At 57.4% G+C, this 26,780-nt stretch overlaps 7 protein-coding genes across 7 annotated transcripts; 3 read left to right on the forward strand and 4 right to left on the reverse strand.

The window, feature by feature from the left end:
- Positions 1 to 193: 193 nt before the first annotated feature.
- On the forward strand, positions 194 to 5,749 carry J7T54_000733 (uncharacterized protein; the record flags this gene model as incomplete). The annotated part of the gene is made up of 1 exon (XM_051504584.1): positions 194 to 5,749. One exon carries the CDS (start codon positions 194 to 196, stop codon positions 5,747 to 5,749), a length of 5,556 nt encoding a protein of 1,851 aa, XP_051364087.1.
- A 471-nt stretch (positions 5,750 to 6,220) lies between these two features.
- On the reverse strand, positions 6,221 to 7,882 carry J7T54_000734 (uncharacterized protein; the record flags this gene model as incomplete). Its single annotated transcript, XM_051504586.1, has 1 exon — positions 6,221 to 7,882. The coding sequence occupies one exon, from the start codon at positions 7,880 to 7,882 to the stop codon at positions 6,221 to 6,223; it is 1,662 nt and encodes a 553-aa protein (XP_051364088.1).
- A 1,338-nt stretch (positions 7,883 to 9,220) lies between these two features.
- On the forward strand, positions 9,221 to 10,055 carry J7T54_000735 (uncharacterized protein; the record flags this gene model as incomplete). Its single annotated transcript, XM_051504587.1, has 2 exons — positions 9,221 to 9,404; positions 9,460 to 10,055. The coding sequence occupies 2 exons, from the start codon at positions 9,221 to 9,223 to the stop codon at positions 10,053 to 10,055; spliced, it is 780 nt and encodes a 259-aa protein (XP_051364089.1).
- Positions 10,056 to 14,292: 4,237 nt separating this feature from the next.
- On the forward strand, positions 14,293 to 17,865 carry J7T54_000736 (uncharacterized protein; the record flags this gene model as incomplete). The annotated part of the gene is made up of 1 exon (XM_051504588.1): positions 14,293 to 17,865. The coding sequence occupies one exon, from the start codon at positions 14,293 to 14,295 to the stop codon at positions 17,863 to 17,865; it is 3,573 nt and encodes a 1,190-aa protein (XP_051364090.1).
- Positions 17,866 to 18,451: 586 nt separating this feature from the next.
- On the reverse strand, positions 18,452 to 20,068 carry J7T54_000737 (uncharacterized protein; the record flags this gene model as incomplete). Its single annotated transcript, XM_051504589.1, has 2 exons — positions 18,452 to 19,902; positions 19,972 to 20,068. The coding sequence occupies 2 exons, from the start codon at positions 20,066 to 20,068 to the stop codon at positions 18,452 to 18,454; spliced, it is 1,548 nt and encodes a 515-aa protein (XP_051364091.1).
- Positions 20,069 to 20,507: 439 nt separating this feature from the next.
- J7T54_000738 (uncharacterized protein) lies at positions 20,508 to 23,351 on the reverse strand (the record flags this gene model as incomplete). The annotated part of the gene is made up of 2 exons (XM_051504590.1): positions 20,508 to 21,953; positions 22,008 to 23,351. The coding sequence occupies 2 exons, from the start codon at positions 23,349 to 23,351 to the stop codon at positions 20,508 to 20,510; spliced, it is 2,790 nt and encodes a 929-aa protein (XP_051364092.1).
- Positions 23,352 to 26,103: 2,752 nt separating this feature from the next.
- On the reverse strand, positions 26,104 to 26,663 carry J7T54_000739 (Serine/threonine-protein kinase-like protein; the record flags this gene model as incomplete). Its single annotated transcript, XM_051504591.1, has 1 exon — positions 26,104 to 26,663. A coding segment is annotated over one exon (560 nt), but the record flags the coding sequence as incomplete, so codon positions are not given.
- Positions 26,664 to 26,780: the final 117 nt, after the last annotated feature.

Consider the following 26,780-nt stretch of genomic DNA (forward strand, 5'->3'; position numbering starts at 1 on the left):
CCTGATCCCGATCTCGACCCCATCCATCCCTCCCGCCAAACATCCCACCTCGTCGCATTCCAGCCGCTCACTATACCATCACGACCCTACCCTGTGTTGACGCCGTGTTTCGCATTGCGTCAATCCCACATGATACAAAAATACTCAACAGCATGAAATTACAAAAGTAGCGACTCCAATATCTACCACCGAGATGGCTGCCGAAACGGACGCCTCATCCGACCCCGCGACCGCGACCGCGACCTCAACCTCAAAGCCACAGTCTGACGCGCCTCCCAAGGATACTCCAGATGCAGCCAAAGAGAAGGAGCAGCCCAAAGATGCTCCGTCAACCCCCACACGACAGGTCACTGGTCACGGACAGCGTCCCCGATCAAACTCCAAGAAACCTGAACCACCTACACTTCTTGCCGACTTCCTCTTAGGCCGCCCCTCACCAGCTCGCCTCGCTGCCGAACGTCAACGTCGCCAGAGCGTGGAGGCTGTCAAGGCCGAATTACGGCATGAGATGCGCCAAAGCGCTGTGAGGAGAGTCCAGCCACCTGGAGGCGTTCGCGATCGCGTGAAGGCATGGCAAAAAGCGAATGCAGCAGTCAAAGTCGCACCCACACCAGATGACGCAGCCACCGAGCCGACTGACGTGGCCTTTAACGGAGAAGAAGGTTTCGAAGATGTCACCGAGGAAGACAGGATACGGATCAAGATGCGCAAAAAGAAGAAGAAGCCGCCCGTCGTGGAATACAAGGTTCCGGGCGAGACACCCGCCAGCTCAGAGGGTACGCCTGCCCCAAAGAAGAGGGTGGTCAGCGACGAGCACTGGAAAAAGGTCAGAGAGCGAAAATCACCACCGAGGAAAAAGTCGCCGGTACGGAAAATATCCCCACGAAGACTATCGCCGAAGAGATCACCCGCGGGTGGTCAGATGCCCAAGAATTTCACTCTGCAGACTGCAGCTGGTGCAAACGTGTCCAACCGGGTGAAGGCATGGGCAGACAAGGTCGAAGTGCCAGATACGCCCCCGCCACGGACCTGCCTTTCGGGCAAGTCGGGGGCCAGGAGTATCATCTCAGACGTTGATTTCAGCGACATCCGTAGTGAGGGTGCCACTTCAGCCAAGAGCCATGGTACAGCACGTCTGTCGCTTCGCCACAAGCGCAATGGGTCGGTGCCGGTGGACGGAACCAGGGTCAAGCATGTGCGGACGAAGAAGCAGGACGACGATGGAATCCGCATTGCCCCAATGGATTCGGCCGTGGACGGCGAGTCCGAGATCAAGGTGGAGAGCGAGTTATCCACGGAGCTCACCGAGTCCACTGGCCTGTCCCGGTCAAGAAGCAAGACGCTTCCGTCATCGCCGCGGCCACCAATGTCTGCACTCGATCGCATAGAGGTGATTGAGGAGCCATCCGAGCTTTCACAAAGTACGGGCCAGGACTTTATCGAGGTGATTGAAGACGTGGAATCTGCTTTGAGCGTCCCAGCCAAGGCGCGAGGCAACACCAAGGCCAGACAGCGCTCTCAGAACCACGGTTCGAAAACTCGAGAACAAGAGATGGATGATGAATCAGCGTTGTCGCCTTCTCAGCTTCTGGGCTCTGAGCTTTCACACAAGTCACTGGCTGACATCCCCGGAGAGATTCCCTGGGGCCATTCAGCATTCAGCGAGCTCGACCTACCACTGAATGGACCAGCACGGAGCAGACCCAAGCAACCAAAGGCGCCAGAGCGCACGGCTAGTCTCAACGTCTTCAAAAAGGTCATGCAAGAGGGTAAGAAGATCATATCCGAAATGAACGAGCCACCTCGCCCGACGGCAGCGAACAGGCCGCCAAACATCGAAAACTGGCTTCATGATACCGTAGACCCATTCGTCGAAGACAAGGAGAACAAGACAAGCGCGGCCGAGGAAACAAAGACCAAAGACCGAACTCCAGAGCCGGTGCCACAACCAGTCCCTGACCAGTCCTCAAGGCAACCGACCCTTGAAGCTAAACGGAAGCCCCGGACGGACCGCAAATCGTCCCACGACACAGGCACTAGTGGTCATTCTCGTACCAAATCAGAGTCCATGCGTAGCGAAGACACGTCGCTGCCTTCAACTAGCGTGAATGACGTGACCCCGAAATCAAAAACGTCATCTGATGGTCTCAAGCGACGGAGTGCCATCCGCAATTCATCGACGCCCACCAAGCAGGTGAGGCGCCCGCTGTTTGGCATGCTAAAGGACGCCTTCTCCGGAGAGTCTGTGCAGCGTATACCCTCGTTCAACTACCAAGGCCAGGAGGAGCGGCGGTTCGAGGATGATGAGTACGACGACGACATGTCCGAGGACCGGACAATGTCTGGGTGCGACACCAGGTCAAGCTACCTGTACGACGAGACTCCCACCACCTCTGAATTAAGTCAAGAATCAAGAGAGCAAACGCCTAGAATGGCCGGGCCCAGGCTCAGACCTCCAACGAATGGCAATTACGAGCTATCTACAATTATGTCGGAAGAGAGCTCCAGCGCCATGGAGTCGGATATGACTTCAGACGTGTCACAATCCACCTTGACTCAGTCCACTGTTCTTACAAAGGCTAGCAACCTTTCACGGGACAAGAGCAAGAACGGGGCTACGCCTAGCCTCAAGAGGAGGTTGACGAAACACTCTGACTTGGTGTCGGTGCTGTCCCTACCTGACGACAGGAGCATCCCAGATTCCATCAAGAGGACAAGGCCAAGCTTGCGCAAGGTACGAGGACACGGTGATCAGGTCACTCACAACGAATTGTTGCGAGAGTTCAGCGACGATGAGGGGCTCTACACGCGAGAGCTTAAAACACTTGTTGATGGAGTTGTTCCCGTGCTGCTCTCACAAGTTGTCAATGATGTCAAGACAGCTGATATCTTTGATAAATCCACGCAGAAGCTTGATGGGCTGTCTGCTGCTGTTGTGGGCATGGGCATTGCATTGGAGAAGCTACGCAATGCCCACAAGAAGGCGCCGCACCACGATCTCCGCCGAATGGTGCACTGGGCACACGGCATAGTCCCCATCTACAACCGCTATCTCGATTCGTGGCGCCTAGGCTTCCAGGATCTCATCGTCAACCTCGCGCCTGCTGCCGGCGTGCCAGAGGATGAGGACTCGCTACTCAACGCCATGCCGAGGAACGAGCACGGTGATGTCCTCAACGAAGATGGCGAGCGGGTGGATGTTGCCCACTTACTGAAGAGACCCTTGATCAGGATCAAGCACATGGTCAAGCTGATCAAGTGCGTCGACACCATTATGCCCTCGGAGGACGCTCATGAGTTGCTCAAGCACTTTGAAGAGCTGCAGAGCAAGTCGCGCCGCAGGTACCGGGAGGAGACTGCTAGGTTGGCGGATGAGGAGGCAGCGCGAACGGACACGACGCGCGCTCGGGATCTGAGGACTCTGGGCGCCCTGGACTACGTGGAAATCGACCAAGGTCTCCAGGTCAACGCCAAGGATGCCTTCTCGCTGGATCTCGCTCACTCCAATGGGCAGCGCCTGGAGTGCCAGGTCGAGTTGGTACATCGCGACAACCAGCAATCAGCAGGTGACAAGGGAGATTTGCTCATTCGCGAGACCGGCGACCATGGGCGTGCCTATCTTCTGTTCCCGCCTGTGCTCATGGGCGATCTGTCTGCGCGTACAGGCGAGGGCAACAACGATATGGTTTTGATGGTTCGAGGCATGCACCACGGAAGACCCTGGCAAGAGCTCCTTACCCTCACTTCCGACAGCGAAGATCAGATTTTGGATTGGCTCGACATTTTACCACTATCACCGGTGCCTCCAAGGGAACCAGAGCCAAGCGTCATTGGCGAGGATGAGGAGGAAGAGCGAAAGGCTGTCGACATCCCCGTTGGCGCTCGAAGCATCCGCAGGAAAGGGGGAAGATATGGTGATGCGGGACCAACGACGCCCACGAGGTCACCCCCGTCAAAGCAGCAGCGCAGGCGATCCGGTGTCACCACAACACCGCCGAAAATTGACGAAGAAGAGCATGAAGAAACGACACCTACGCAGAAAGACTACCGCCATCGCCCAAGGAGCCGTGGCCATGATCGCAGCCGGCCCCTCCACGAAGGGATGCGACCTGATCCTCATGCGCTACGTAAGCATAAAGACGCTCCACCGATGGTGCCCATTCATCGCACGCTCAGTCCACTGCCCTCGGGTGAGCCAGATGGCAAGAAGAGCTCCATCAAGCCCCCCGCCGAGCTCAAAAAGCAGAGCGATGGTCACATCAAGCGTCGCGGGTCTTCGCCCCTCAAACACGAGTACCTCCCATCCGACGAAGCGTCACGGTCTGGTGTGTCCCGGTCATCGCATTCCGAAGACTATACAGAGTACTCTGATGGCAGTGTATCCGAGCTGGAATCGGACGAGGACGAAGACGAGATGGAGCGGATCGATGTACCCCAGACTGAGCTTGGCGTCAGCATTCAAGAAGCAGCGCCCGTTGACTCCGATCTGAGCCTCACGCCATCCAACTCGGCTTCGCAGGCTGGATTGCACCGGGTGCGGGAAGAAGTCCCTGCAGAGCCAAGAGCCGAGACGCCCGTCGACCAAGTCCAGCGCTTCATGGCGTCTATCAGTCAGTGGAGCGACAGTGGTGTATGGCGAGACGTGACCACCGCACCCTGTGCCATTGTCGTCCGAGGCGGCATGATTGAGGCGTACCCCTTCCAAGCCGTCGGGCCAGGCGAGAATCCAGAGAGCGCGCGACCCATGCTTGCGCTGGACCTCACGCCTCTAGTTCTCATTCGACACAGCACGGTCATCGATGTGGAGATTCGGTCGGCAATGCTTGACCACTGTACAATGTGGAAAAATGAGTCGAGTGGCGGCAACTTCAGGTTCCGATGCCATAGTGGGCCGGATTGCTTCAGCTTCTACATGGCCGTTCACCACGCCCGACTCCGTAACCAAAAGTTCATCCAGCTCGAAACCGAGAACAGATTCCGCAGTTTCGGGCAGAACCAGGCGCCGACCACCAATGACGAGGACGCCAGCTCGCGACGCCGTAGCCTATTCGGTAGGAAGAATAGCTACCGCAGCTCGATCCGCGCGCCGCCCCAGTCGTTTGACGGTGCTAGCACGACACCGTCGTCCAACGCGTCGGCCAAGAGTTTCCTGAAGAGGCTGTCAGCGGCAGGCAACCTGACCTTCAACCTGGGGAGGTCCTCGGTCGACAAGCAGAGCCGACCTGGGAGCGTGCGCAACAGCCTGTACTCGTCGTCGTCGGCGAGTAACACGCCGCCCCGGTCCCCGTCCATCAGCGTCGAGAACAGCGGGCACAACATCCCCGGCAACTTCAATGCGGAAAACGTACGGATCCGACTCCACTTGCTGGCAAGCGCGACAAAGTGGGAGGACTACGGCAACTGCAGTCTCCAGATCCGTCGCCCTCCGCCCGGGTGGCACCAGGCCCTCCGTGCCAACCACGGTCTAGAGAAGCGGGTGACGGTGACGACGCTGCCCCGCAAGGAGTCTGACGCGCCCAAGATCATGCTGGACGCGGTCTTGGGTAGCGGGTGTTTCACGCAGATGGGCAGCCGCGGCATCGTGTGCGGTGTGTGGGAGGAGGTACGAGACCAAGATGGACTGGTGGGCGGCGTGCCCGCCACGGGGGCGACGGGTGGTAATATCAAGAAGTGGTGCTTCCAGTGCGCGAGCGCGCCCGAGGCGGCCTGGGTGCTGCGACTTGTGCACCAGGAAGTGATCAGGGTTTGAGGCGTGCGTCTATCTTTTTTCTCCTTTTGCCCTTTGGGCATGCATTTTCCTTTGTCACAATGATATCCCCTGCTTTTTCGGATGCATATGGTTGCAATGGGTCGTATATATGGGTGGGACAGGCTGCTTGCTAGAAATGGAACGGCGCACGGAGAGGAACGAGGGAGATTTGGAATTTCAGCCAAGCGATGAGTGTTTGCGTTTTTAACGACTTTTTTATATATATACTGGAGGTGGAATGAGCATGCTATCATGTCATGTCGATGATGGTCAGTGTCCGCCACCGTTCATGTGAGTATATCCTACAAGCCGTGCTTGCTGATGATCATGACGTTGAGAAACAACCCAAATATAGAGCCAAAGGAAGAAAAACAGAAGTCAAGTCGCTATCCCAGGTACCCGGCATCCTCTGCCTATGTATTCATACAACCGCAACTGGCCCATATAAGAGAGCCCATGTAGAGAGGCCGCCTACGTTCCTCCCTGCGGCGCGACAGGACGCCCCCCATCCACGAGAACCTGCTCATCGTGCCTCTCACCAACCTTGCGCCCGTGCTCGATCCTCTTCCAGGTCGTAATCTTGGCCTCGTTGGCGTCAATCTCAAACATGCGCAGACGGCGGACGTAGCCGCCATAGCCGCCATAGCCCCCGAACCCGATGCCGCCGCCGTAGCACATCCACAGCGCGGGGGTCTGCTCCTCCTTGCTGCCGGCCTCGTCCTGCATGGAGAGGGCGCAGTACTCGTTGGCGTGATCGTGGCCGGCGCTGACCATGACGACGTTTTGTTCCACGAGGGCGTCGCGGAAGCCAGAGTTGTAGGTGGGCGCCGTGACGCCCTCGCGCCAAGCGCCTACGCGGGGGTTTGTGTGGTCGAGGTACTCGTGGAGCGGGATGTGGATAAAGGCAATGTCCATGTGGCGATGGGTGTACTCCTTGTGCTTAGCCTTGAGCTTCTCGGCCGTGTGGCGGAACCAGTTGATCTGCGAGGGCTTGATCCAGTCATACCCTGGAAAGTTGCGCTCGTCGGAGGAGTAGGCGTGCGTGTCGAGCATGTAAATGGACAGGGCGGAGTGGTCCGACTTGCCGCGCGCCAGGACTTCAATGTAGTAGTTGCCGACGCCATCGACGTCCTCTGGACCCGCGAGGGAGAGGGAGTAGGGCAGCGACTCGAGGATGGCCATCTGGGCGGCGCGGGACATGGACTTTTCGTCGTCGTGATTGCCAAAGATGCAGGCGTAGGGGATGCTGCGCTCGATGAGGAGCTTCGCAAACTTGTAAATGGCCGACGGCGCATCGGGGGAGGTGTCGCCGTTGACTTGGTCGCCACTGAGAATGACGAGGTCCGGTTTCTCCTCCTCGAGCATCTTGGCCATGAATTCGAGGGTCCTCGGATCGGCTTCGCATGGGCCGCCGTGGTACTTGTCGGGGACCGCGTCGCGACACTTGCCCACGCCCGTGCTGAGGTGAAGGTCGGCCACCTGCATGATTCGGAAGCGCCCGTTATCGTTGAACCTAGGTTTCGGCGTCTTTTCCTGGACATGAGGCCCTCTTCGGACGGTGAGGTGAGCGCTGAAGTGGTTCTCCGTGTTGAGGAGCAGTGGCACGCCCACAATAGACCAGTGCCCACGTGCCTCGACGGCATCGTCTCCAAATACCACGTCCACATCCGTGATGGCCTGGTTGTCGTCGCTCGCCTTGTGGCTCATGGAACGTTTGAGCCATATCCCGGACGGTCGAGCCTCCCACTGTTCCGAAGCCCCGGAGGCGCTGCCAGGGTTGAGGCGGCCGACTGTCACATCCATCACGACACTATCGCCTTCGATCAAGTCTTCCTCCCTCTTCCGGCTGACAAACAGAAAAGCGCTGCGTGTCCATGACTTTCCCAGAAGCAGATCCTTTTCTACCCGCGTCCATTTCTGCTTGTCCAAATTGCATGACGAAAAGACGTTGACGCTCGAGCATTGCGCGATGGTGACGTCCGTCACCACGAGACCAGGGTGGTGCGTGGGCATGTGGGCATGCAGCGAGTTCGGAAGCACGCGGTAGTTCCGATCGAGCACGAGAACGAGAATGAGGGTCGTTATGAGAGCGGCAGCCGCCTGGAGCAGCGTGCGCACGATGCGGCGCGTCATTGTGAAGGCTGGGGGGAACCTGGTGGTTCTCGACTATTGAGTCGGATCCGCGACAGGCCCGTAAGGGCTTCGTAATCGAGTCGAAGCAGCTATGCAGGCACAAGCATGTTCGATTTATGCTTTTGCGGCTGACGGTCCGTTTATCGCATCGCAAAGCGTCGCTGTCGTTGTGGCTAAGTTGATAGCTATGGTGCGGCGGGAGAAGCGGTAAGTCGTCAATAGGTGGACGATCGTTGGGTGATTTGTCAAATGCGGTACCCTCGTGAGCACTTTCACGAGGAGATCTCTGTACGTGACTGGCTCGAGTCGGCCGCAGGATGGTGTTTTGCGAATGGTATCGATGGAGCTTTGATGCGAGAAGATCTGAGAATCAGAAACAACATCAGGGTCGTGGAAACCTTAAATGGCAATAGATCTTGGGGTCCGCTGATGCATTCCTCTGCGCGAGACAGGGCCTGGGGACGGATCAGATCAGTGGGTCAGCCACCGTACTACGTACAGAGCACTCTGCTCACCTTAATTGTTACTAGGTATGACAGACTAGCAGTCTAGTCATATCTCCTGTAGTCCTGACGTAGTCATTTTGTCCTTTGCATTCAGGAGTAACGACGTCCTTCTGTCGGAACCAGGAGCCTGCGGCCACAGTCTGGGCTTGCGCCGAAGATGGTGATATTGCTGATTGAAGCCTCCTTCAATGTTTCTTGCCATCGAATTTAAGTAGCACCTCACGGCTTTGCTTGTGAACTATGAACCATGAATTGCGCCCTAGTGAAAAGAAGCTGTTTGCCGCATTCAAACAAGGGAGCTTTGTCAAAGATCGTAGCGCATGGATTAATCATGATTCAAGCCACCACTGATCGTTGTCCACCACTAATCGTGGATTATGTCCGAAACTAACAGACAAAACACAAGACTTATACAGACGTACGTATATACTATCCAGACAAAAAAAATAAAATTAAAACAATGCAAACTGCTGGATTCACAAGCTAGTGTTCAGTTCGAAACGAGTCTCACGAGATCCTGTAGGGTAGCCGCTCGCCACGCCTGCTTGTCGCCCCTCGACTGCGTGAGGTGGTCCGTGCGCGAATACTTCCAAACTGGGCAGCCAGCTCTGCAGACACAGAAAGATGCGACAGGAGGCTGGGGCTCCCTTTGAACGGCCTCCAACGTTAGCCTTCTCCAACCAGACATACATCACCAACTATCCACGATCGACGTTGCCAAGAAACCACACTTACGTACCGGTATCAATATCCTCTTCACGAAACGCCGACGTCAAGAAAAGTGTCGATTTCTGAAACACGTCACGCAGCTGCGCGTCCCCTTGTCGCGACCATGGCGACCGACTACTTCACCCTCAAAGTACCAGAGCTCAAGAAGCTCTGCTCAGAGCGAGGGCTCTCGCCAACAGGAAACAAAGCGGACCTGGTCGCGCGTCTCAAGGAGCATGACGAGGCCAATGGCACTGCCGAACCCCAAAGCACAGAGAAGGAGTCAAACCAAGAGGCGAATGCTGAAGGTCAGTCGCGGTCAGCACTCAACACCCCGAGGACACCAGCTAACATCTCCCGCAGCCGCGCCAAAGGAAGATTTGATCAGCTACTCAGACGATGAAGCACCCGCCGCCAAGCCTGCGCCTGTCGAGGCTGCTGCTGCTACCGCCGACGCCGCGACTGCCAACCCCAGTGCATCAAACCCCGAGGAGACCAAGGTCCCTGAGGGGGAACCCGCCGCGCCTGCCACTGAGGAGGCGAAGCCTGAGCCCGTGTCCTTCGCTGCCGGCCTCGCTGCCTCGTCCGCGTCCGACGAGGCGAAGAAGCGCGCCGACCGCGCCAAGCGCTTTGGCATAGAGGAAGACGAGGAGAAGAAGAAGCTCGCCGAGCGCGCGGAGCGATTCGGTGTCCAGGAGGACGCTGTCAGCGGACTGGACTCTGCGCTTCCCGACAGGCCCCTGAAGAGGGGACGTGGGAGGAACGCGGAGGCGGACAATGCGCGACCCAACAAGCGACAGAGCCAAGATCGCAGAGGCGGGCGACGGGATGGACGTCGGGGTGGCGCTGATGCTCCGACTGGCAACAAGCCTGCGGCGGCCATGAAGTCGAGCATTCTCAATGATCCCGTCGAGAAGGCCAAGGCGGAGAAGCGCGCTGCCAGGTTCGGCGGTGCTTGATGTTCATCCGGTCATCTTCGGCCCATGATTTGCTACACTAGGTGTTAATGACAAATGATTAGGTAGAGGCGCGCTCGCACACGACGAGATACTATGAGTGTACACTAGGGTAGCGGAATAAAGGAACACGGCGTCTCGGCGACTTTGCGTTCACCGTGATGTGCCCCCTTGCCCCCTTTGTGACATTGATGCGGCGTGTGTCGTCACAGGTTTCTATCATGTTTATCGAGAGCGCGAAGGCGGACGCGGCGTCCGTAAGGAGCATGGCGCACAGCGAGGACGTAGCTGAGCTCATCAGAATTGGAAGTTGTCGTCACATGGCTGAGCCCGAGGTGGTCCCGTAGTGGCCGCCTTGAGGCCATTGATCAGGGCCGCGACGATCTCTCCGGTTCATTCGGGCCTAACGAGGTCATGTGTTGCGGGCGAAGCCGTCATTGACGGGAAGATCCTCAACGGGGATCTATCTAGTGTCGTTGATGGGCGCTTAGGGCTGGGGATGGACATGTTGACAATCTACGGGCTACGTATGAGGCATTTTGCAAACTACAGAGTCATACACGCGGTCTGCAAAGATAAGTTTCAACCCTCGGACGAATCTAAAGCCAAGTGCTCGCGCTCAGCTACAGTCTGACCTCCCTTGCCGAAACGACTTGACGGCCGAGAACCAAGGGATCACATCCAAGGTCCCGTGATCTCGACGATAGGGCCAGGAGCCGCATCGTTTGCTAGAGCTCTGAGCAGGTGATCAGTCTGCCGTGCCGCTTTGGGCTCCGGTGAGATAGATATTCTGAGCCGCCAAGATCCGTCCCATGCCCGCGTGCGGTCCGGTGCGGCGCGCGCGCACACACACAATCGAATCGCTCGCGTCTATCTCGCTTGACGACGGGCTCCGGTGAGAGGCCCAGCTAGCCACGGCTATGTTTCTCAACCAACCGACGACACCACCTCACTGCACGTGAGTGTTGCTCAATGTGAGCACGGACGCAGTGGTTGTCCCATCTGAGGAAAAGAAGGGTGATTCTTCTTACGACGATTCGTCGTTGGCGATATCCTGGGCGGTTTCTGGGGAATGACGGCTGGCCAATGAGCAAGGCGAGACCCTGGATCATCAAAATCGACCCCTGCTCAAGGAGGGTCGACTGCCGCGGAGGGTGTCGGTCCCTTTTCGAGACTTTGATACCGCCAACAAAAGTGATATCAAGTTGTCATTATCGTGAGGCCTTGAGAGCGGTCATCTGAGCATCTCCCAGAGACCATGTTCAAACTCTGAACTGTCGGTGAGGCAGAAGAACGCCATCGTCATGCCTTGGAAGGCAAAGTACCGATACTTCTGGGCCCAGGCAAGTGACTTGACAAGGATAATTCGATGCCCAGCATGTCGAAGCCACAGAGCCTCATGACCTCAAGCCACAGGACTTCTGCCACGTCAAGCCTCAAGTGTGGCGGAGTCCGCCATGCCCAGGAAAACGTGCATCGTCGCACCGGGGCGCAGCCTGCAGAGACCTCAGCTGGACCAGGTTTTCGTCCAGCGCATGAATGTAGTATGCAAGCTATTTTGAGAAAGTTTGCCTCCGAGTCTTGCCGTACACTGGGACAAACTAGAGGCGATCCAGTCCTGTGATGCCCTGGATCAGGATTGTGTGGGGTTGGCCTGAACAACGATGGACCTGCGATACGATTGTTGTACAGCATGCGTCGACTACTACCAACCCGACGCGATGGTCCATGTGGTGTGGAAGACCTGCAGCTCAGAGGCTCAAACGAAATCGATGCCTGCAGGCTTCATGGTTGTGGTGGTGAGGCGAGGTGCCTCGACTGTGGCTGAAGGGCTGGCTAATTCTGACTGGTTTGAATTCCCTGAATATCTACCAATCACATGCTACTGAGGCCACCAGGAGCTGAGTCTGGCGAATCAGCGCATGGAGAATTGATTCTTCGAAGACTGCCTGGCCCTCTTGGTCGTACTTTCCTCATTGTGCACTGCAGGTTGCAACAACCCCAGCCAGCGCGCGCAGGCAGCGAGATGATTCCCAATGATGTAGCAAAGCACCAACACGACAGGCTTCCACCGCGTTCGTTGATCGTGAGAGGAATGCCAAAAAGTCGTCATTGTTCATTGAATTGCACAACGCCCTCATAGGACCTATCAACTCGCAAGCGCCGGGATGTGGTGGTTGGTGGGCCTTGGTCGTCGATCCGCGGATAGGAGTCAGACCTGCAGATTCGCAAGCAGAGAGCTGCCGTCGGGCCAGTCAAGCCTGGCCTGTCGGATTCGTTCTCTCTGAGACCTGCTGCGCACCATCCTGGGCGCGCACACGGACCGGCATCGCTTGCGAACAAGATGGCTCGATAGTCTTGTACAATACCATCGCCTCGCGAGGATAGCGCACGGCTAACGACTAGCTAGACTCATAGGGCCATTCAATAAGCATGCGCCCAAGGTGACACCTTAATGGTCGTCAGGAAAGGGCCGCTTGCCGTCTACGGCTCGACCCTAGGTCCACTGACAGGAGATGAAGACAGACAGAGCCAGAGGCACAAGAGACTGGACGCGCGCCGCGTTCATACCAAGGCGGACCCCACCAACGAGGGCGCTTGTAGAGGGGGGCCGTCGTCCATCCGCCAATCCCTCCGGACCATGGTGCCCAATTGTAGCTCTGACTAGGCTGCTCTTCGTTCTTGTTGGACGAGTCGACATGCAAGTCCTGGAGGCGACCAAAATGGACGAGTCCCACATCGACGGCTCTGCATGAAGCATCGGCGACTCCAGATGTCGAGATGCGTGCAGACTGCAGATGTATTCGTCCCCTGGCTGCAACTACCAGGTACTTGCAGCTCCCCGTCGAGGGCGACACGGCCACTCATTGTGCAGCAAACCTCAGTCTCCTGTGCGTCTAAATACTATAGCGTACGCCTCGCGAGGACCTCTTCCTCTCCTTTATCATTGTCCCTTTCGTATATTCGATCCCGTGGTGCAATTTCATTCCCCTGCTCTGTCTTCCTCATTCTCTCAGCCAGCGTCGTTTTCGTGCAACCCCTCTTGGTGCCCGGCGTGCGTCAATCACTGCAGGATCACATATTATCGGCCATCCTCTACAGACCCAGCCCGGCGCCAAAAGACCTCCCGTCCAGCCCTCCACTACCTCGAGCCAGCACGGTCTCGGCTTAGTGTTTGCGACGGCGCTACAGGGGCCCATTCAGCCACGGCCGAAGTTCGAACGCTAGACAACTAACTACATTGCTATCCTCGTTCACGCTCGTCTCACGTCCTGGCTCCTGCTCTTGTTGTGGTCTCAGCCATATATCATCCTTCTGGTGCGTGGGCGTCGCTACATTGATGATTACTGCTCACTCTTTTAGGCTTGACATGACTGTATAGGCTCGGAGGCATGTTGGTGACATACTACGCTGCTGGTGGACAATCATGGCATCCCTCAGAACGGGATATGGACTGCCCGCCCGACCTAATGATGGGATACGAACACGGAGACCGAGCGACACAGGTCAGCCTGGGGGCATTCCCAGACCGGCAAACAGGGTCGTGACCACCGCGCAGGATACGAATGCACCAGTGGCGATGTCATCCACGTCAAAATTGCCAAGCAGAGTCCCTCAGCCTACATCAGCACCGCGACAATCTGGAAGACCGGCTGCGGCACGCCGTCCCTCACTCGAGCAAAAGTCAGCATCATGGGGATCAACAAGCACCAACCCCTCCAATCGTGCCGGGTCGCATGCCCAGAGCGGTTCAGGATCGTCAACGTCGAGCAGATCTCATGACAGTAGTAATCAGGCAGCCCCCCGACAGCTGCTGCGCCGGAAGCAATCATCAGTGTCGCAGATAGCACGGCCAGAATTACCACCGCAGAACTCCTACCCGCCGCCTCTTCGGACCAGAGGCGCAGTCGACTCCTTGTCTGACCATGTTAGGAAGCCTTCAACAGACAACACGATGTCGAGCCAACCTAATGAGGAAAAGTTAGGGCCGCGAGTAGGACTGGGACAATCCCCGGTCATCTACCCAGAGCTCGACCGCTACAGGCACCATCAGCAGTCGACAACATCAGAGCAAGTCTTTGAGTTGCCTTATAAGCTCTCAACACAAGACCTTCCGCCCCCTACACCTGCTAGCCTTTTGTTCTCGGGGAGCAGTAGCCAGCTCAGCGCAAGTCCCTCTACAAAGTATTCGGAATCTCCCGGCCCTGGCTCATACAGCCGCGACACCACCCCGACCTCAATGTCTTCTCAGTCACCCGGGATGGTGTCCTCGTCGCGTTTCCTGGGCCCCAAGCCGCGACAGCTCAGCCCAGCCTTGACCCGACCGCCAGTTACACGAAGACGAGCCGGCAGTATCCCAAGTGAGATGGACTCAATTGGTACAGACCCTCAAGGCTTGGCTGCTGTACGCGAGTCGACCAACTCGTCATCCTCTAGCTCGACGGTGAAAGATGGTGATCGGGGCACTAGAGAAAAGAAGTCCATGGCAGCCGTACCGCAGCCGGTACCCAACCCGCCGCCTCGCAAAGCCTCGCAAAAATTCCGAAAGAACAGTTCTGGCGAAGTCAAGACAACCATTGTCAAGCCAAGATCAGGGTCTACAGGCACTACGTCGTTGCAGAAGCCCGCAGCTCCCCCAACCCGAGATCAGACGTTGCAATCCCCGGCCAAACCTCCAACACCTCGTCGACCAAGCCGCGATGGAACCCCTGACATTCATTCGCAATTGCTCGGCCCGGCCCCGGTTGTGCACAGCAACCTGTCATCTACGTCGCTCCCAGCAGAGGGACGGCGTAGCGAGTCGAACGAGCTCAGGCCTACCCATGTTCGCACCCGAAATGCCTCCATATCCCAGCTTCCGACAGGCAAGGCCTCTACTTTGCCTTCAAAGCCCGTGGAGACTAGCAAAACCAAGACTCCCGAGCCTCCGCAACCGGCAACCCGCACACCCAGCCCCAATGTCGGGTCGTCTTTCCGATTCCCATTCTTTGGACGGAAGAAGACCGCAGCTCAAAGTCCACCCAAGGAAGCCAAAGAGAAGAAAGCCTTGCGAAAGGGACCGGCAGCTGGCACTGGCCACGAGGGCTACGGTCGCTTTGGCGCCGTGAAGCGACGAAGTGGCAGCAGCAACTTGTCCAGGGGCATGACGGGCACTCAGTCCTCCCAGGAGAGCCTGGTCAGCAACGACCCATTCTTTGCTGATCGCTTGAACCCCGTCGTCATCGCCGGGGGCGAGATTGTCGAGAATCGTAACCAGAGTTCCGAACTTAGCAGGACGACAAGCGATCTGAGTCTGCCGCGCCCTAGCACTGACAGTGCCAGCCGTACGACAATGTGGCCCTCCCCCGTTCTTCGCGGCTCGCCTTCACGACCTCCCACCCGCCGTCCGTCGGACAGTAGTGACTCCGAGGGCCCTCGGATGAAGTCTACATTGGCGTACCGCCGGTCAGTTCAGCGCCTACGCACATCTCCTGAGAACCCTCTGCGTCTACCTCAGCCTATCAGCACTGGCAGCAAGGCCTCTTCGCCCATGACCAGCTTTGATACGAGTATCATGTCAGACGACTCGCACTATGAGATGCAGCGCGAGGTCCTTCGAGGCCGTGCAGCCGCTCAGCCTGTGCCGAAGAAGCTCGTGAAGCGTGAACGCTCGCCTCGCAAGTGGAATCTGTTTAGTAGATCGCAGAAACAGGCAGCGAAGAAGGCTGATGCCGTCGTCAACGCTCCCGCCTCTGAGGCGGAAAAGAAGCCACCGGCCTTCTACACTTTGATGGACAACTCAGACCCTGACGTGGCTGTCGAGGCTGATATCCACGACGTCTTGCGCAATGCTGACATATATGTCCACACTCCCCAGCACAGCACAGCTGAACTGTCGTCCGTCGGACGTCGAACACCGGAGTCAGCGCCAGCGCCAGCGCCAACGAGTGAGCGCCCTCCTCTCCGGGCACAAAAGGTCTTCCACGATCCGGTCGTAGAGGACAAACAGCCCAAACAAGCAGTCGCATCGCAACCCCGACCTCCACAACCGGCGACGTTGCGCTCTGGGCGCCCAAGCAGACTGCAGCAAGTTGGCCGAATTCCCAAGGTCGTTAGCCACCGGCAACCCGACCAGTCTCCCAAGAGCTTTTCGAGACCGTTCCGAGCCAGCCTCCAATCTGCTCCCCGTCCTTCTGAATACCTAGATCCCGAGTATATCGCCAAGGGACCCAGCCCTCCTCAACCATCCTGCTCGACACCGGAACTTACCATGGAAGCTTCCACTGCCGAGACGGCGGAGAGCGTGACGAATGTGTCCTCTTCCTGCGACTCACAGGCCAGGGCATCCAATGAGGAAGAATGTCGGGAATTCTTGCGCTTCTCACCACGCAAGAATTCTGAAGGTACCGTCGATACGAGCTCCAGCTCTGGCATGTTCTCTCTCGGCGTGCCCACTGCTATTATCCCACGTCCGGAGGACCCCCCTGCGGAAGATGAAGTCTGGAACGAGTTTGATGATCTGCTCGGCGAGGACCAGCCCAAGCAGCCAGCCTCGGCCACGTCATCCCGAGGCACACCGTTTCACCTCGAGACATATCAGTCTAAGCTCAGCAAAGAGAAGCCCATGGAGTCGCCGACTCTGGCTGCCGATCGAGTCGTCTCCTCCCACTCGTTGGCACCCACGGCTTCGAGCTGCTACAGTGCTGACATGACGGAGCGCATTCGCAATGCCTTCCAGCCACATCCCAGCCCGCCCATGGTGCCCGAGGTCGACGAGAAACAGCAGCAAGACGATGTCAAAGCGCCAGTGTCGGTTCCCGCCCGCCCCCGCAGGAGCTTGTCGCCTATTGAGGAGCGCAACTCGGTCACCAGCTGCAGCTCCTCTGAAGACGGTACGCCTCTCGCACAGGTAAACTTGCGCGTGGGTTCCATGACGGTGAGCAAGTGGCTCACCTTTGGCCACGTGCTCTTTAGCGATGTACGCCATGAGCTTGTGGCGGAGGACGGCTCCCAACACCGACGATCCATACTCGTTATCGACGGCCTGGGCAACGACGACTGGTCCTTCTACGCCGCAGAGACATACCCCAAAGCGACCTTTTACAATCTCTCGCCACGTGCGCCGCTGCCCAACGAGGCCGCGTCGTCGCCCAAGAGCTTTCCCCTGAGCCCACCGAACCACCACCAAGTCCAGTACTTTTCTCACGATGAGAAGTTCCCCTTCGCCGCGCAGAGCTTCACCTCGGTGGTGTACAGATTTCCCGTGGCGGCACCAGAATCGCACTACCGCAACATTCTCAGCGAGGCTCGGCGTGTTTTGAAGCCCGGTGGTTACCTAGAGCTGTCGATACTCGACGTTGACCTCAACAACATGGGCACGCGTGGCCGTCGTGCGGTACGCCAGCTCAAAGAACGCATCCACGCCGCAGACTGTGAGAAAAGCCTGGCCTCAGCCTCTGACCTACTCGTGAAACTTGTCGCCTCGGCCGGTTTCTACGACGTCAAGGCTGCGAGGGTCGGCGTGCCGGTGGCCAGTCCCATCACCCGGACCCATGGCAACAGCATCAAGAAACAGAACCGCAAGGCGAACAAGGGTCAACCGAGCTTGTCGGACATGATGAGCGATGAGAGCGCCGGCGCCGACGAGAGCATCACCAAAATGGTGTCTCGTGTTGGTCGTTGGTGGTACTCCCGGTGCTACGAGAGCGCGACGTCCGAGCCTACATCTCTATGGAACGACAAGGCGCTTCTGAGGGAATGCGAGGAGCTGGGCACGAGCTTAAAGCTCATGGTCTGCTGTGGCCGTGCTCCCGAGCGCGTCCTGAGCGTGTAACATTCCGCACTCCCACCCCTTTTTTTATCCTTTTCTTTACAGATTGAAAGAAGTCGGCGCAAGCCCACATACATACATATATATATATATATATATATACACTGATCTACAGAAAGATCAGCGCATAGGTTGCTAGTCGACCTCGCAAGCATCTTGCATGCTACTACATCTGGAAGGCTCACGCCTGCTATCACGACGACAGATTCTTGTTTCTGCATAGCGCTTGTTTCTTCTTCACTTCTTCACTGCCGGGCGGATGGAGTCCGGTCACTGGCTGCTTGGTCCTTCACTTGGCGAATTCTTGAGAAAGGGTTTGGGCGAAATATTGATAATGGACCGCGCCCTCTCTGGAGGGATGCAATGGCTGGCCCCTTGCACTGCAGTGCAGGCAAGCCTCGGATGGATGATGATCACGAAAGGGCACGAATTATGATGGCATTTTCCAAAAACACCACTTGCTGCATATGGCATCGAGATACCCTGATTTATAGTAATGGCAAGACCAGTTGAAGATCCCACAGATGCTCTATTATTCTATCTTGTCCCCTCACAAATCGTACATGTAGTCATACGTCCATCATGAGCTTCAACTTTCCGCACCTTGCTCAGCCTGACTACCCTCCTCGCTCAGTTCACCACCGCTAACCCTCCTCATCTTACGATACACCCCGACAAACCCACCACCAGCCACCCTCTCGCCCACGAGAGGCCTCATGATCTGCACCAGGGCCGCCCCATCATCCCGCCGCTTGGGTACTACGGTCTTCACCTTCCACGGCCTCCCGCCCTCCTTGCCCATGACACCATGCTCGTCCGACGAGTCCGTCGGCAGCTCGACCACACGATCCTGCACGAGCGGCTGTCCCGTCGAGCTCGACCAGGACTCAAAGCTCGCAATCTGCGAAATGCTCGGTGTGAAAAGCGTCAGCGTCGCGTTGACGTGCATGCACCGGATGAGCAGCTGCGCGTGCTCGGACGCCGTGGGCAGGTCGAGCACTACGCGTGACAGAAACGGGCATCCATCACGCTCATCCAGGCGCTGGGTGAGATACTCTGGGATGAGGCCGGCGTGGAAGTCAATGTTGGGGAGGTACATGCCCCTCTTGAAGCCGTGGATCATGGTGTGCGCAGCGTGGGTGTGCTTGGGGTTGCGGTCGAGGGTGTGCAGGATGGCGCGGCGGCGGGGGAGGTAGGCGTCGGCGAGTGACTTGGCCGTGTCGGGGAGAGGTAGAGAGGCGATGGTTGTGGTTGCGAGGCGGGATGCGAAGTTGGGGGAGGTGGGAGACTTGGGGTCTCGGATAGAGGGAGGAGGAGGTGGAGGAGGAGGAGGAGGAGGAGGAGGAGGCTCGGCTCGGGGGGACCGAGGCATAGCGTCTTCTGCTGCTGCCGGTGATGTCTCCATGTCTCCTTCTGGTGACGACGAAGTCTCGGTCGCAGAGATTTGGTCAGCCTCTTCCAATGGCAAGGCCTCGTCACCACCATCTCCTTTGCTCTCATCGACACGCCTAGGCCTTTCCTCCCGCTTGGTCTGAGTGATCCTGCCCACGCCACTGCGCGAGAGCAAGTCATCAAGACTCAACCTGGCACCCGCTATAGCCTCACGCAGTTCCCTCGGTAGCCCCGGATTCCCAGCATGCAGTGTCTTGGCGATGTGTACCGTCAGGCTGCCCGCGCCCGTGCCGGCCTCGAACACTTCAAAGGGTTCGTCACACGTTTGGCCATCGTGCTCCGGGTCCGGCCTCTCCACGTTGATGTCCATCAGATTGACAATGGTCTGCGCGTCGGCCGGGTATATGGGCACCGCATGGCGGGGCGCGTGAACGATTGAGCGTGGGAGCGAGGGGGCGTAGAGGACCACATCGAGTCCGGTCGAGTCCTTGACAATGTCGAGCACGCGTCGCCCGATGATGCTGGCATGGGGGATGCGCGCGCCAAAGTGGAGTTTGACGGATTTGTCATGGGATGACTGGAGAGGGTGGGATAGGCGCCATCGTGCCTCCTTGGGGCCGCGTTGCTTTAGGAGGACGACGTCGTGTTCTGGGATGGCTGGTCAGCTGGGATGTTCGCGCGGTGGGAAGTAGTGTGCTATTGGGGGGGTTTAGCTACGCTCAAAGGTGAAGTCTGATGTCAGCGCGCGACGATCGGACGGTATGCGAAAGCATAATCGCGAGGATATGGACGATATTGACGTGCGAGGGCGCATTTTGCAAGGGACTAGACGTCGTTGTTGCATCGAATCCGCGTCGCGCGAAGCCCAAAAACTTTCGGTATCATCTCGGGGTTGGCTCGGTATTGCCTTCACCGCATACCGAATACCGCCGCATACACTTCATTCAACTCGACATGAGGTAGGGAGTAATTATATTGCAGAAAGGATCTAGACAATGTCTAGATCCAAAAGACATTTGTAGATTATACACAGACGCAGCGCGCATTCGCCGTCTTCTTCCCATGATGACTATCGTCCCAGAACGCCAGGCCCGTCCTCGCTCATAATGACCATAATAACACCGTGATCTCTTTTGGCTTCGCTGTGCTTCCCATGTCCAGACAAATGTCGGCATAACCCGTCATAAAGCCTTTATGTATATACTCATAGATCGTTTTCCGGTAGTCTCGTATGCGCTTGCACGTCGCTATGCTCACAGGAACCCCCACCGCGAGCCAGCACTGGATTGCGCCATCGCGGACCCCCACGACTCCTGGGACTCGTGTGCGTGCTCTATCGTGTGGAAGTCCTCTTCGAAGTAGGGAATGATCTTGACGCCCGTATGCTTCTCCAGCAGCTCTACAATCGTATCGTAGCGTCGGCGACAGCGCTTGGTCCAAGGATCGTTCTTGACTGCGCAGTGGTAGCAGTACGTGTTCGCTCGAGCATCCTTCACCCGGCAAAGGAGCTTGGCCTTCTTCATATCGGCCAGCAGCTCGCCGGCCGCCTGCTTGGTCGCCGTGCTGTTGGCGTCCGCAGCATGGAAAAGCTGGGTGACAGCGTACCGCAATGCGAGCAAGTCGCTAAAGTCAGCGCCCTTCTCCTGCTCCATCTGTCGATGCAGCGCTTTGAGCTCCAAGGCCAGTTTTTCCAGTTTCTCGGGGTCCTTTTGATCGTAGAAAACAGCTAGATCTATCCATGTGCGTGCCACATATGGATGGCGCCGGCCGTAGATGGCCTCCAGTTCCTCCGCAATCAGCGCCGCGCTGCCCCAGAGCATCTCCGAGAGCGTGACGGCGCCATGTTTCTGCTGGACCTCGTACAAGCACGTGAACACCTGTCGCAGAGGATGCGCCCGGTCGTGATTTGTAGTCGAGAAGGCGCCCACATACTTGCACAGCGCTGTCATGAGGCCCGGATCCCGACGCACCATACCGAGGATCACTTCCAGGATAGCCTGCGGCGACAGCTGCTTGAGGTCGATCTCGAGCTGATCGAATGCGTTCATCAGACATTGACCTCCCGAGTCCACGTCGCCCGCCTCAAAATAGAAGTTGGCCTCTGTGAGCATCTCGCTGGATGGCGCCCCCCAGACCATGATGGAAGGCCACCCGACTCGTCTCTGCGTCTCGAGCTCCCACTGCCGACACTGCGCGAAAGCCTTGCGCATGTTGCCCACCACCAGTTCCTGCGCGCGGACCAGATCTGGGGCCTTGGCCCATTCGGGGGCCGGAGGCGGCGTCGGCGTCCGGCAGCGGATGTGCGACGGCAGGTTGGCCGGGAGCTCGAAATCCACAAGATCGTACTCTGTGACACCCTTTCGCTTGAGATAGGTACCGAGGTTGACAATCTTGCCGTTCCGCACAAATTCGGACACCTTGCCCTCGGCGTCGCGCTGGAACTTCATCGACAGGAGTTTCTTGACCTCCTCCTCGGTATTGTTCTTGACAAAGCCCCACTGGGAGAATCGCGTCTTGTACATCTTGGGAGTCGCCTGGAAGTTGTACTTTTCCGCCATGATCGACATGACCTGCTTCAGTGGCTTTCGCTCGACGAGATAGAGGTCGCGGATCGTTGACTTGAGTCCCTCCCATGCCTCGGCGGGTACCTGCTCGCGTGATGCCCGGCTGCTCGCGATGGAGGGGCGTGGCGTGGACTCCTGTTTCTGTTGAATATTAGTCTGAGGCCCAGCATTTGCTTCAAGTCAACCTACAATATCGTCCGGCTCCGGCACGTCAATCAGAGAAGGCGTCAAGGGCTCATCCTTCACATCTGTCCTTGATTGCGTCACCGGCAGGAAAGGCTTCGGGGCCTTGGGCTTGGGGGGTTTGGCGGGTGCCTTGCCTTTGGATTTGGAGCCGGGGTTTAGCTCTAGGATGAACTGGCTGCCCGGCGTCGGCGTGGTTTTCGAGGACGAGGCTGGACGGAAATAACCTCCGCCGGGACTTGTAGCGATATTTCTGCTGGCCGGTCGCTGCAGAGAGGATTGCGGCTGCTGGAAGTAATTTTGGGGTGGTTGGTAGTGCTGGAAGCTCTGCTGCTGCTGTTGCTGCTGCTGTGGTTCCTCCTGGCCAGGCGGTCGCCAGATGGAGAATCCAGGCGTGCCTGACGTGACGCTCGGTGTGGTTGGCGCCGGCGACGAGATGATGGTGTCCTGGACATGGCCCATGCGGCTCTGGGCCACAAAGTCGTCTAGACTACCAAAGGGGTCAGAAGTCTGGCCTATACCAGGACTGCCTAGGCGATCATGGAAACTGCCAAAGGACGCCGGTGGTGGGCTGGTCGCAACGGGACTCATGGCCCTGGAGTGAGATGTCCCGTAGGAACCGAAACGACTATCGGTCGGGGTATGCACGCGGTTGCTGGCAAAAGAGGCGCTCTGAAACGGGTTGCTAGTGAAGGATTGTGCTTGTGGCGCACCTTGAAAATGATCAAACTGATTGGCCTGGTGGCCGATGGTGATGGGACTTGTCGCAGCGTTGCCTACATGTCGTGGTGGTAGAGGAGGTTGAACGTCCTTGTGTTCGAACTGTGCTATCAGACGGCCGACGCCACTTCCTCGAGACCCGTTGTCCGGGAAACTCTCTGGTTCCGGCTTGATATGTTGAAGATCATGGCCATCGGTCCGGAATTGTTGAGAAAAATCGGTCTGGAAATCCCCAGAGGGTGTCCAGTCCATGTCATTGCTGGTGGAGCCACCAAAGTCGCCCGTCAAGTCCTCCTGTCTCGATGGAGCCTGGTCGAAGCTGAACTTTGGCCATTCCTCTCGTGGTGAGAAGTCGTATTGGAAGGGTAACTGCTCGGGCTGCTGGTGCTGCTGGTGTTGGAAGTGCTGTTGAATAGGCAGAGAGGAGGCGGGCTGAGATTGCTGAAAGAATTGTTGCTGCTGATGCTGATGTTGATGCTGGTCCTGAGGAGGCTGTTGCCCTGCACCACCATAGTGTTGCAGGTGTCCCGGCTGGTGCTGCCCATGTTTACCATCGTCACCGCTGCCACTGTTGGAACCGAATGAGGCAGAGAAAGCGTTCAACTCGGTCCATTGCCGCTGATTAAACATGGCGGCGGGCTAGATCAGAAAAAAGGAGTGGTGGTGGCGCGAGACCAACAGTCCTGTCGTCGTGCGTCCAGTCCTCCAGGCATTCCTCGAGGGGGGGGACGCCTCCCAAACTCAATGAACGAGTGTCCTGGTTGCCAATGTGCCCATGTCGGGTGAGAAGAGGGAGCAAAAAGTCGGCGTCGTCCAGATGGAGGAGACTCGGACAGGCACACGGAGTTGCCGCGACTAGTGGGAGGCGAACGAGTCGGACACTGCCAGCCAAACGAAAGGTGTCGCACGACACTGCAGAACCAAAAATCCTTTCCTCCTGTCGTGGCGCGGGGTGGACGAAGAATAGGCAAAAAGCACGCAAAAGAGATAAGAGAAGCCTTGGACGTGAGTATGGGAGGGATAAAAGGAAACAAGAGGGCACTAGAGCAGGCAGAGGTCGAGACAGACAGACAGACGGACGGACGACGCCGTGACGAGCATAGGCGAAATGGAGCGGCTGTCGTAAAGTTCGCTTGTCCAGCGAGCGAGCGCCGTTGAGCCCTGTCTCTTCAGTCCAGCCCAGTGCCCTCGATACCTAGAACTAACTGTACGTGCTTGCGCCTAGTACATGTGGTCCGGGGTCAAGAGGGCCAATAGCCGAGGAGGAGATAGCGGCTCGAACGTCCAGCGAGACAAGAATTACAGCGACCCAGCAGCGGGACACGAGGAAGTGGGCGGAAGGAAAATCGACACGCGATGGAGTAGTTTCGTTATCATTCCCCAGACTTGGGTGATATGGGGGCTTTGCTGATTGGACCAGGGCGTGTGGACTCCCCTCTTTTCCCCTCGAGTCGAGCCGACGAGGTGCGCTTGACGTGTTTTGCAGGGCAAGCAAGGCTCGCAAGAGCAAGCCCGAAAAAAAGGATGGCAATGCGCAAATGAGCCACTATGCTCCGTAGATTATAGCCTAGCGCGCGCGCAGGGGACCTGCGACTCGTGAGCAGCGACATGGAGGCAGACCACTAGGCCGTTCAGGCAGCAAGACTCCGAGAGGGCAGGCACGTCCCGACCGCTAAACTCCCACGCCAAGGCCATGGAAAGTGCGCTAGTAAAAGTTCCTTCCTCTACGGCTTCCCAATGCGGAAGTCGTTCCTGCCCGGATCCGGATCTCAGGGACGTTACCGCCTCGATAGCCTGCGTTCCACGTCGCACAGGGCCTCGGTCTGCGCTGCAAAAGCCGAGCGACAAGATAAGATGCAGCAGGGGCAGCTGCTCTCACTCACGCGGATGGATGGTGGTGGTTGTTTGTCAATCAAGATACGCACATACAGACACTTGCAACAACGGTTCCAGGGCGGTTCTGGAAGCCGTCTAGAAGTTCGATTACCGCGCTCGGCGCTGCACGTGCGAATTTGGCCAAGGCCCCAGATCGTGCGGCAAGCCACCGCCAGCCGCTGCCAACCTCAGCGTCATACCCAGGCTGACGATGGACAAGTAACGTTGAACGAGAGGCCAGTACATCAGAACCAGCAATGAAAGCAGAAAAATAACAATTATCATGTGTCTGCAAAATCCCATGTCAACTTAAGGTACATAAGGTAATGAATAATAAGGTAAGCTTCGAATACGCGAGCGGCAGCGCGCTAATGAGTGAATTGGCCTGACGCTCCTGCGAGGCTGTTCACGACGACCGGCATAATATTGATCATGTTGTTGTTGGTGAGGGGTACGGCGTGCGCCCGCTCCCTATCTACGTACAGCAATCGATTACGTTGCGAAGAAGAGCGCTTCATGAACAAAGTGATGAATGGTTGCACTGATCACTCGCCCTCCGCCTCCCGTGCTGACATCACCACCCGTCCTGTCTCTGCCAGCTGATTGAGCGGCTCGGCAGCCACCGCCCGAAAGCAGAAGGTAGGCATAAAAAGACATCTAATAGAAATCCATTGGAGGGAGGATGCAAGCAAGACCAGAAGCTGGAAGAAGATCGTCGCCAGGCAAAGGAGTCTCGGTCCCTGAGACAGGCGAGGCTTGATACAGCAGAGTGGCGCTCCCGTGTAATCAAACCCTAAACCAAGGGAACAGCATGAAGCATATGAAGCCGTCGCGCCTCGATATCTCTTGAGCAGCGCCCCTTTTCGACTTACGTTATCTTGGCATCAAATACGTACCTAGCTTTGCTACCGCGGCCATGGACTGCCAGTGGCTTATCGGGCGGGCTCCCCCAGTGTTGGTCCCGACATGTGCACGAATCTGTCGTGACGCATCGTCCGTCGTGGTGCCGCACGGTCCCCTCTGCAGCTAAATACAGCCCAGATGCGCACATTTACATAACCTTCCTAACCAGTTCACGCTTGACGTAACAGTTATTAGCCCTCTGAAGCCTCGGCCAACATCTCTGGGTGCCATGTGTTGCGTACTGTTCAACGCCTCAGGTCTCCCTCCGAACGTTAGTCAACGCAAACGTCAATCATCGTCGGCAACCCTGTGCAAAAAAACCATGCAGGCATGAACTCGTGAGGCCATCTGTCTCATTCAATTAATGCAATGATAATTCGTCTACCATCGCTCAAGTGCCGATGACGTTTATGTGCGGGCCGTTGGGGCCCTCTGAGAAGTGTAAGTGCAGCCAGGCAAGCATAGTGTATCCAGGTGTTACAGTCCGTATCCCCCCCTCGCCCCCTTTGCCAATAAGGTATATCCCATCATCCTGATCGTAAGTAAACAGACAGACGCCAGTACTCCAACACACAAGACGCAATGGCCACCGTCCGAGTGCGCATCACGGCACCTCTTGTCCCTCCTCTTCCTCCCAGAACTTGAGGCCCCCTTCCACACGTATCCCCCCACTCACCCACTCCCGCCCGGCGACCTTGTCCAGTGTCCAGCGACTGCGCGCACGCTTGAGCAGGCCCTCGGTAACCTCCATGGCGCCCTCGAGCCCAACGTCCATAAACTTCTGCGGGTCGCCGTCGCCCTCGTCGTCTGCGTACGTGACCCAACGCCATTCCACCCTCGCAATGCGATGGCTGGTTCGACTCCGCATCCTGTGCGTGTCGCTCATTCCCGGGTGCGGGTCGAATGGCAGTCGTGCTTCCAGCAAGGCGTAGAGCAGTACGCCCAGCGTCCAGGCGTCTGTTGCGCGCCCATCGTACGGCTGGCCCATGATGACCTCGGGGGCCGCGTAGTCGTCTGATCCGCACCGTGTCTCGAGCTTCTCGTCCAGCGTCGTGATCCGTCGGCTCAAACCGAGATCGGTGAGCGTGGTGATCGAGTTGGGGTAGGTGAGCCAGTCAATGGCTGGATTCGCGAGCTCAGCAGGTGTGACATTGACGAGGACGTCTGGCAGTGTCAGCAAGGCTCATGGGGGCCATGTGGGGGGGGGGGGGGGGGGGGGGGACCAAGCAAAAACAAGATGTATCTATTTAAAAAGATAAAAAATGTTTTTGAGGGCGCGGC

The sequence above is a fragment of the Emericellopsis cladophorae genome (genome assembly GCF_022114955.1).
Source record: "Emericellopsis cladophorae strain MUM 19.33 chromosome Unknown NODE_9_length_645218_cov_115_098568, whole genome shotgun sequence".
In the NCBI taxonomy this organism is placed as follows: Eukaryota; Fungi; Ascomycota; class Sordariomycetes; order Hypocreales; family Bionectriaceae; genus Emericellopsis; species Emericellopsis cladophorae.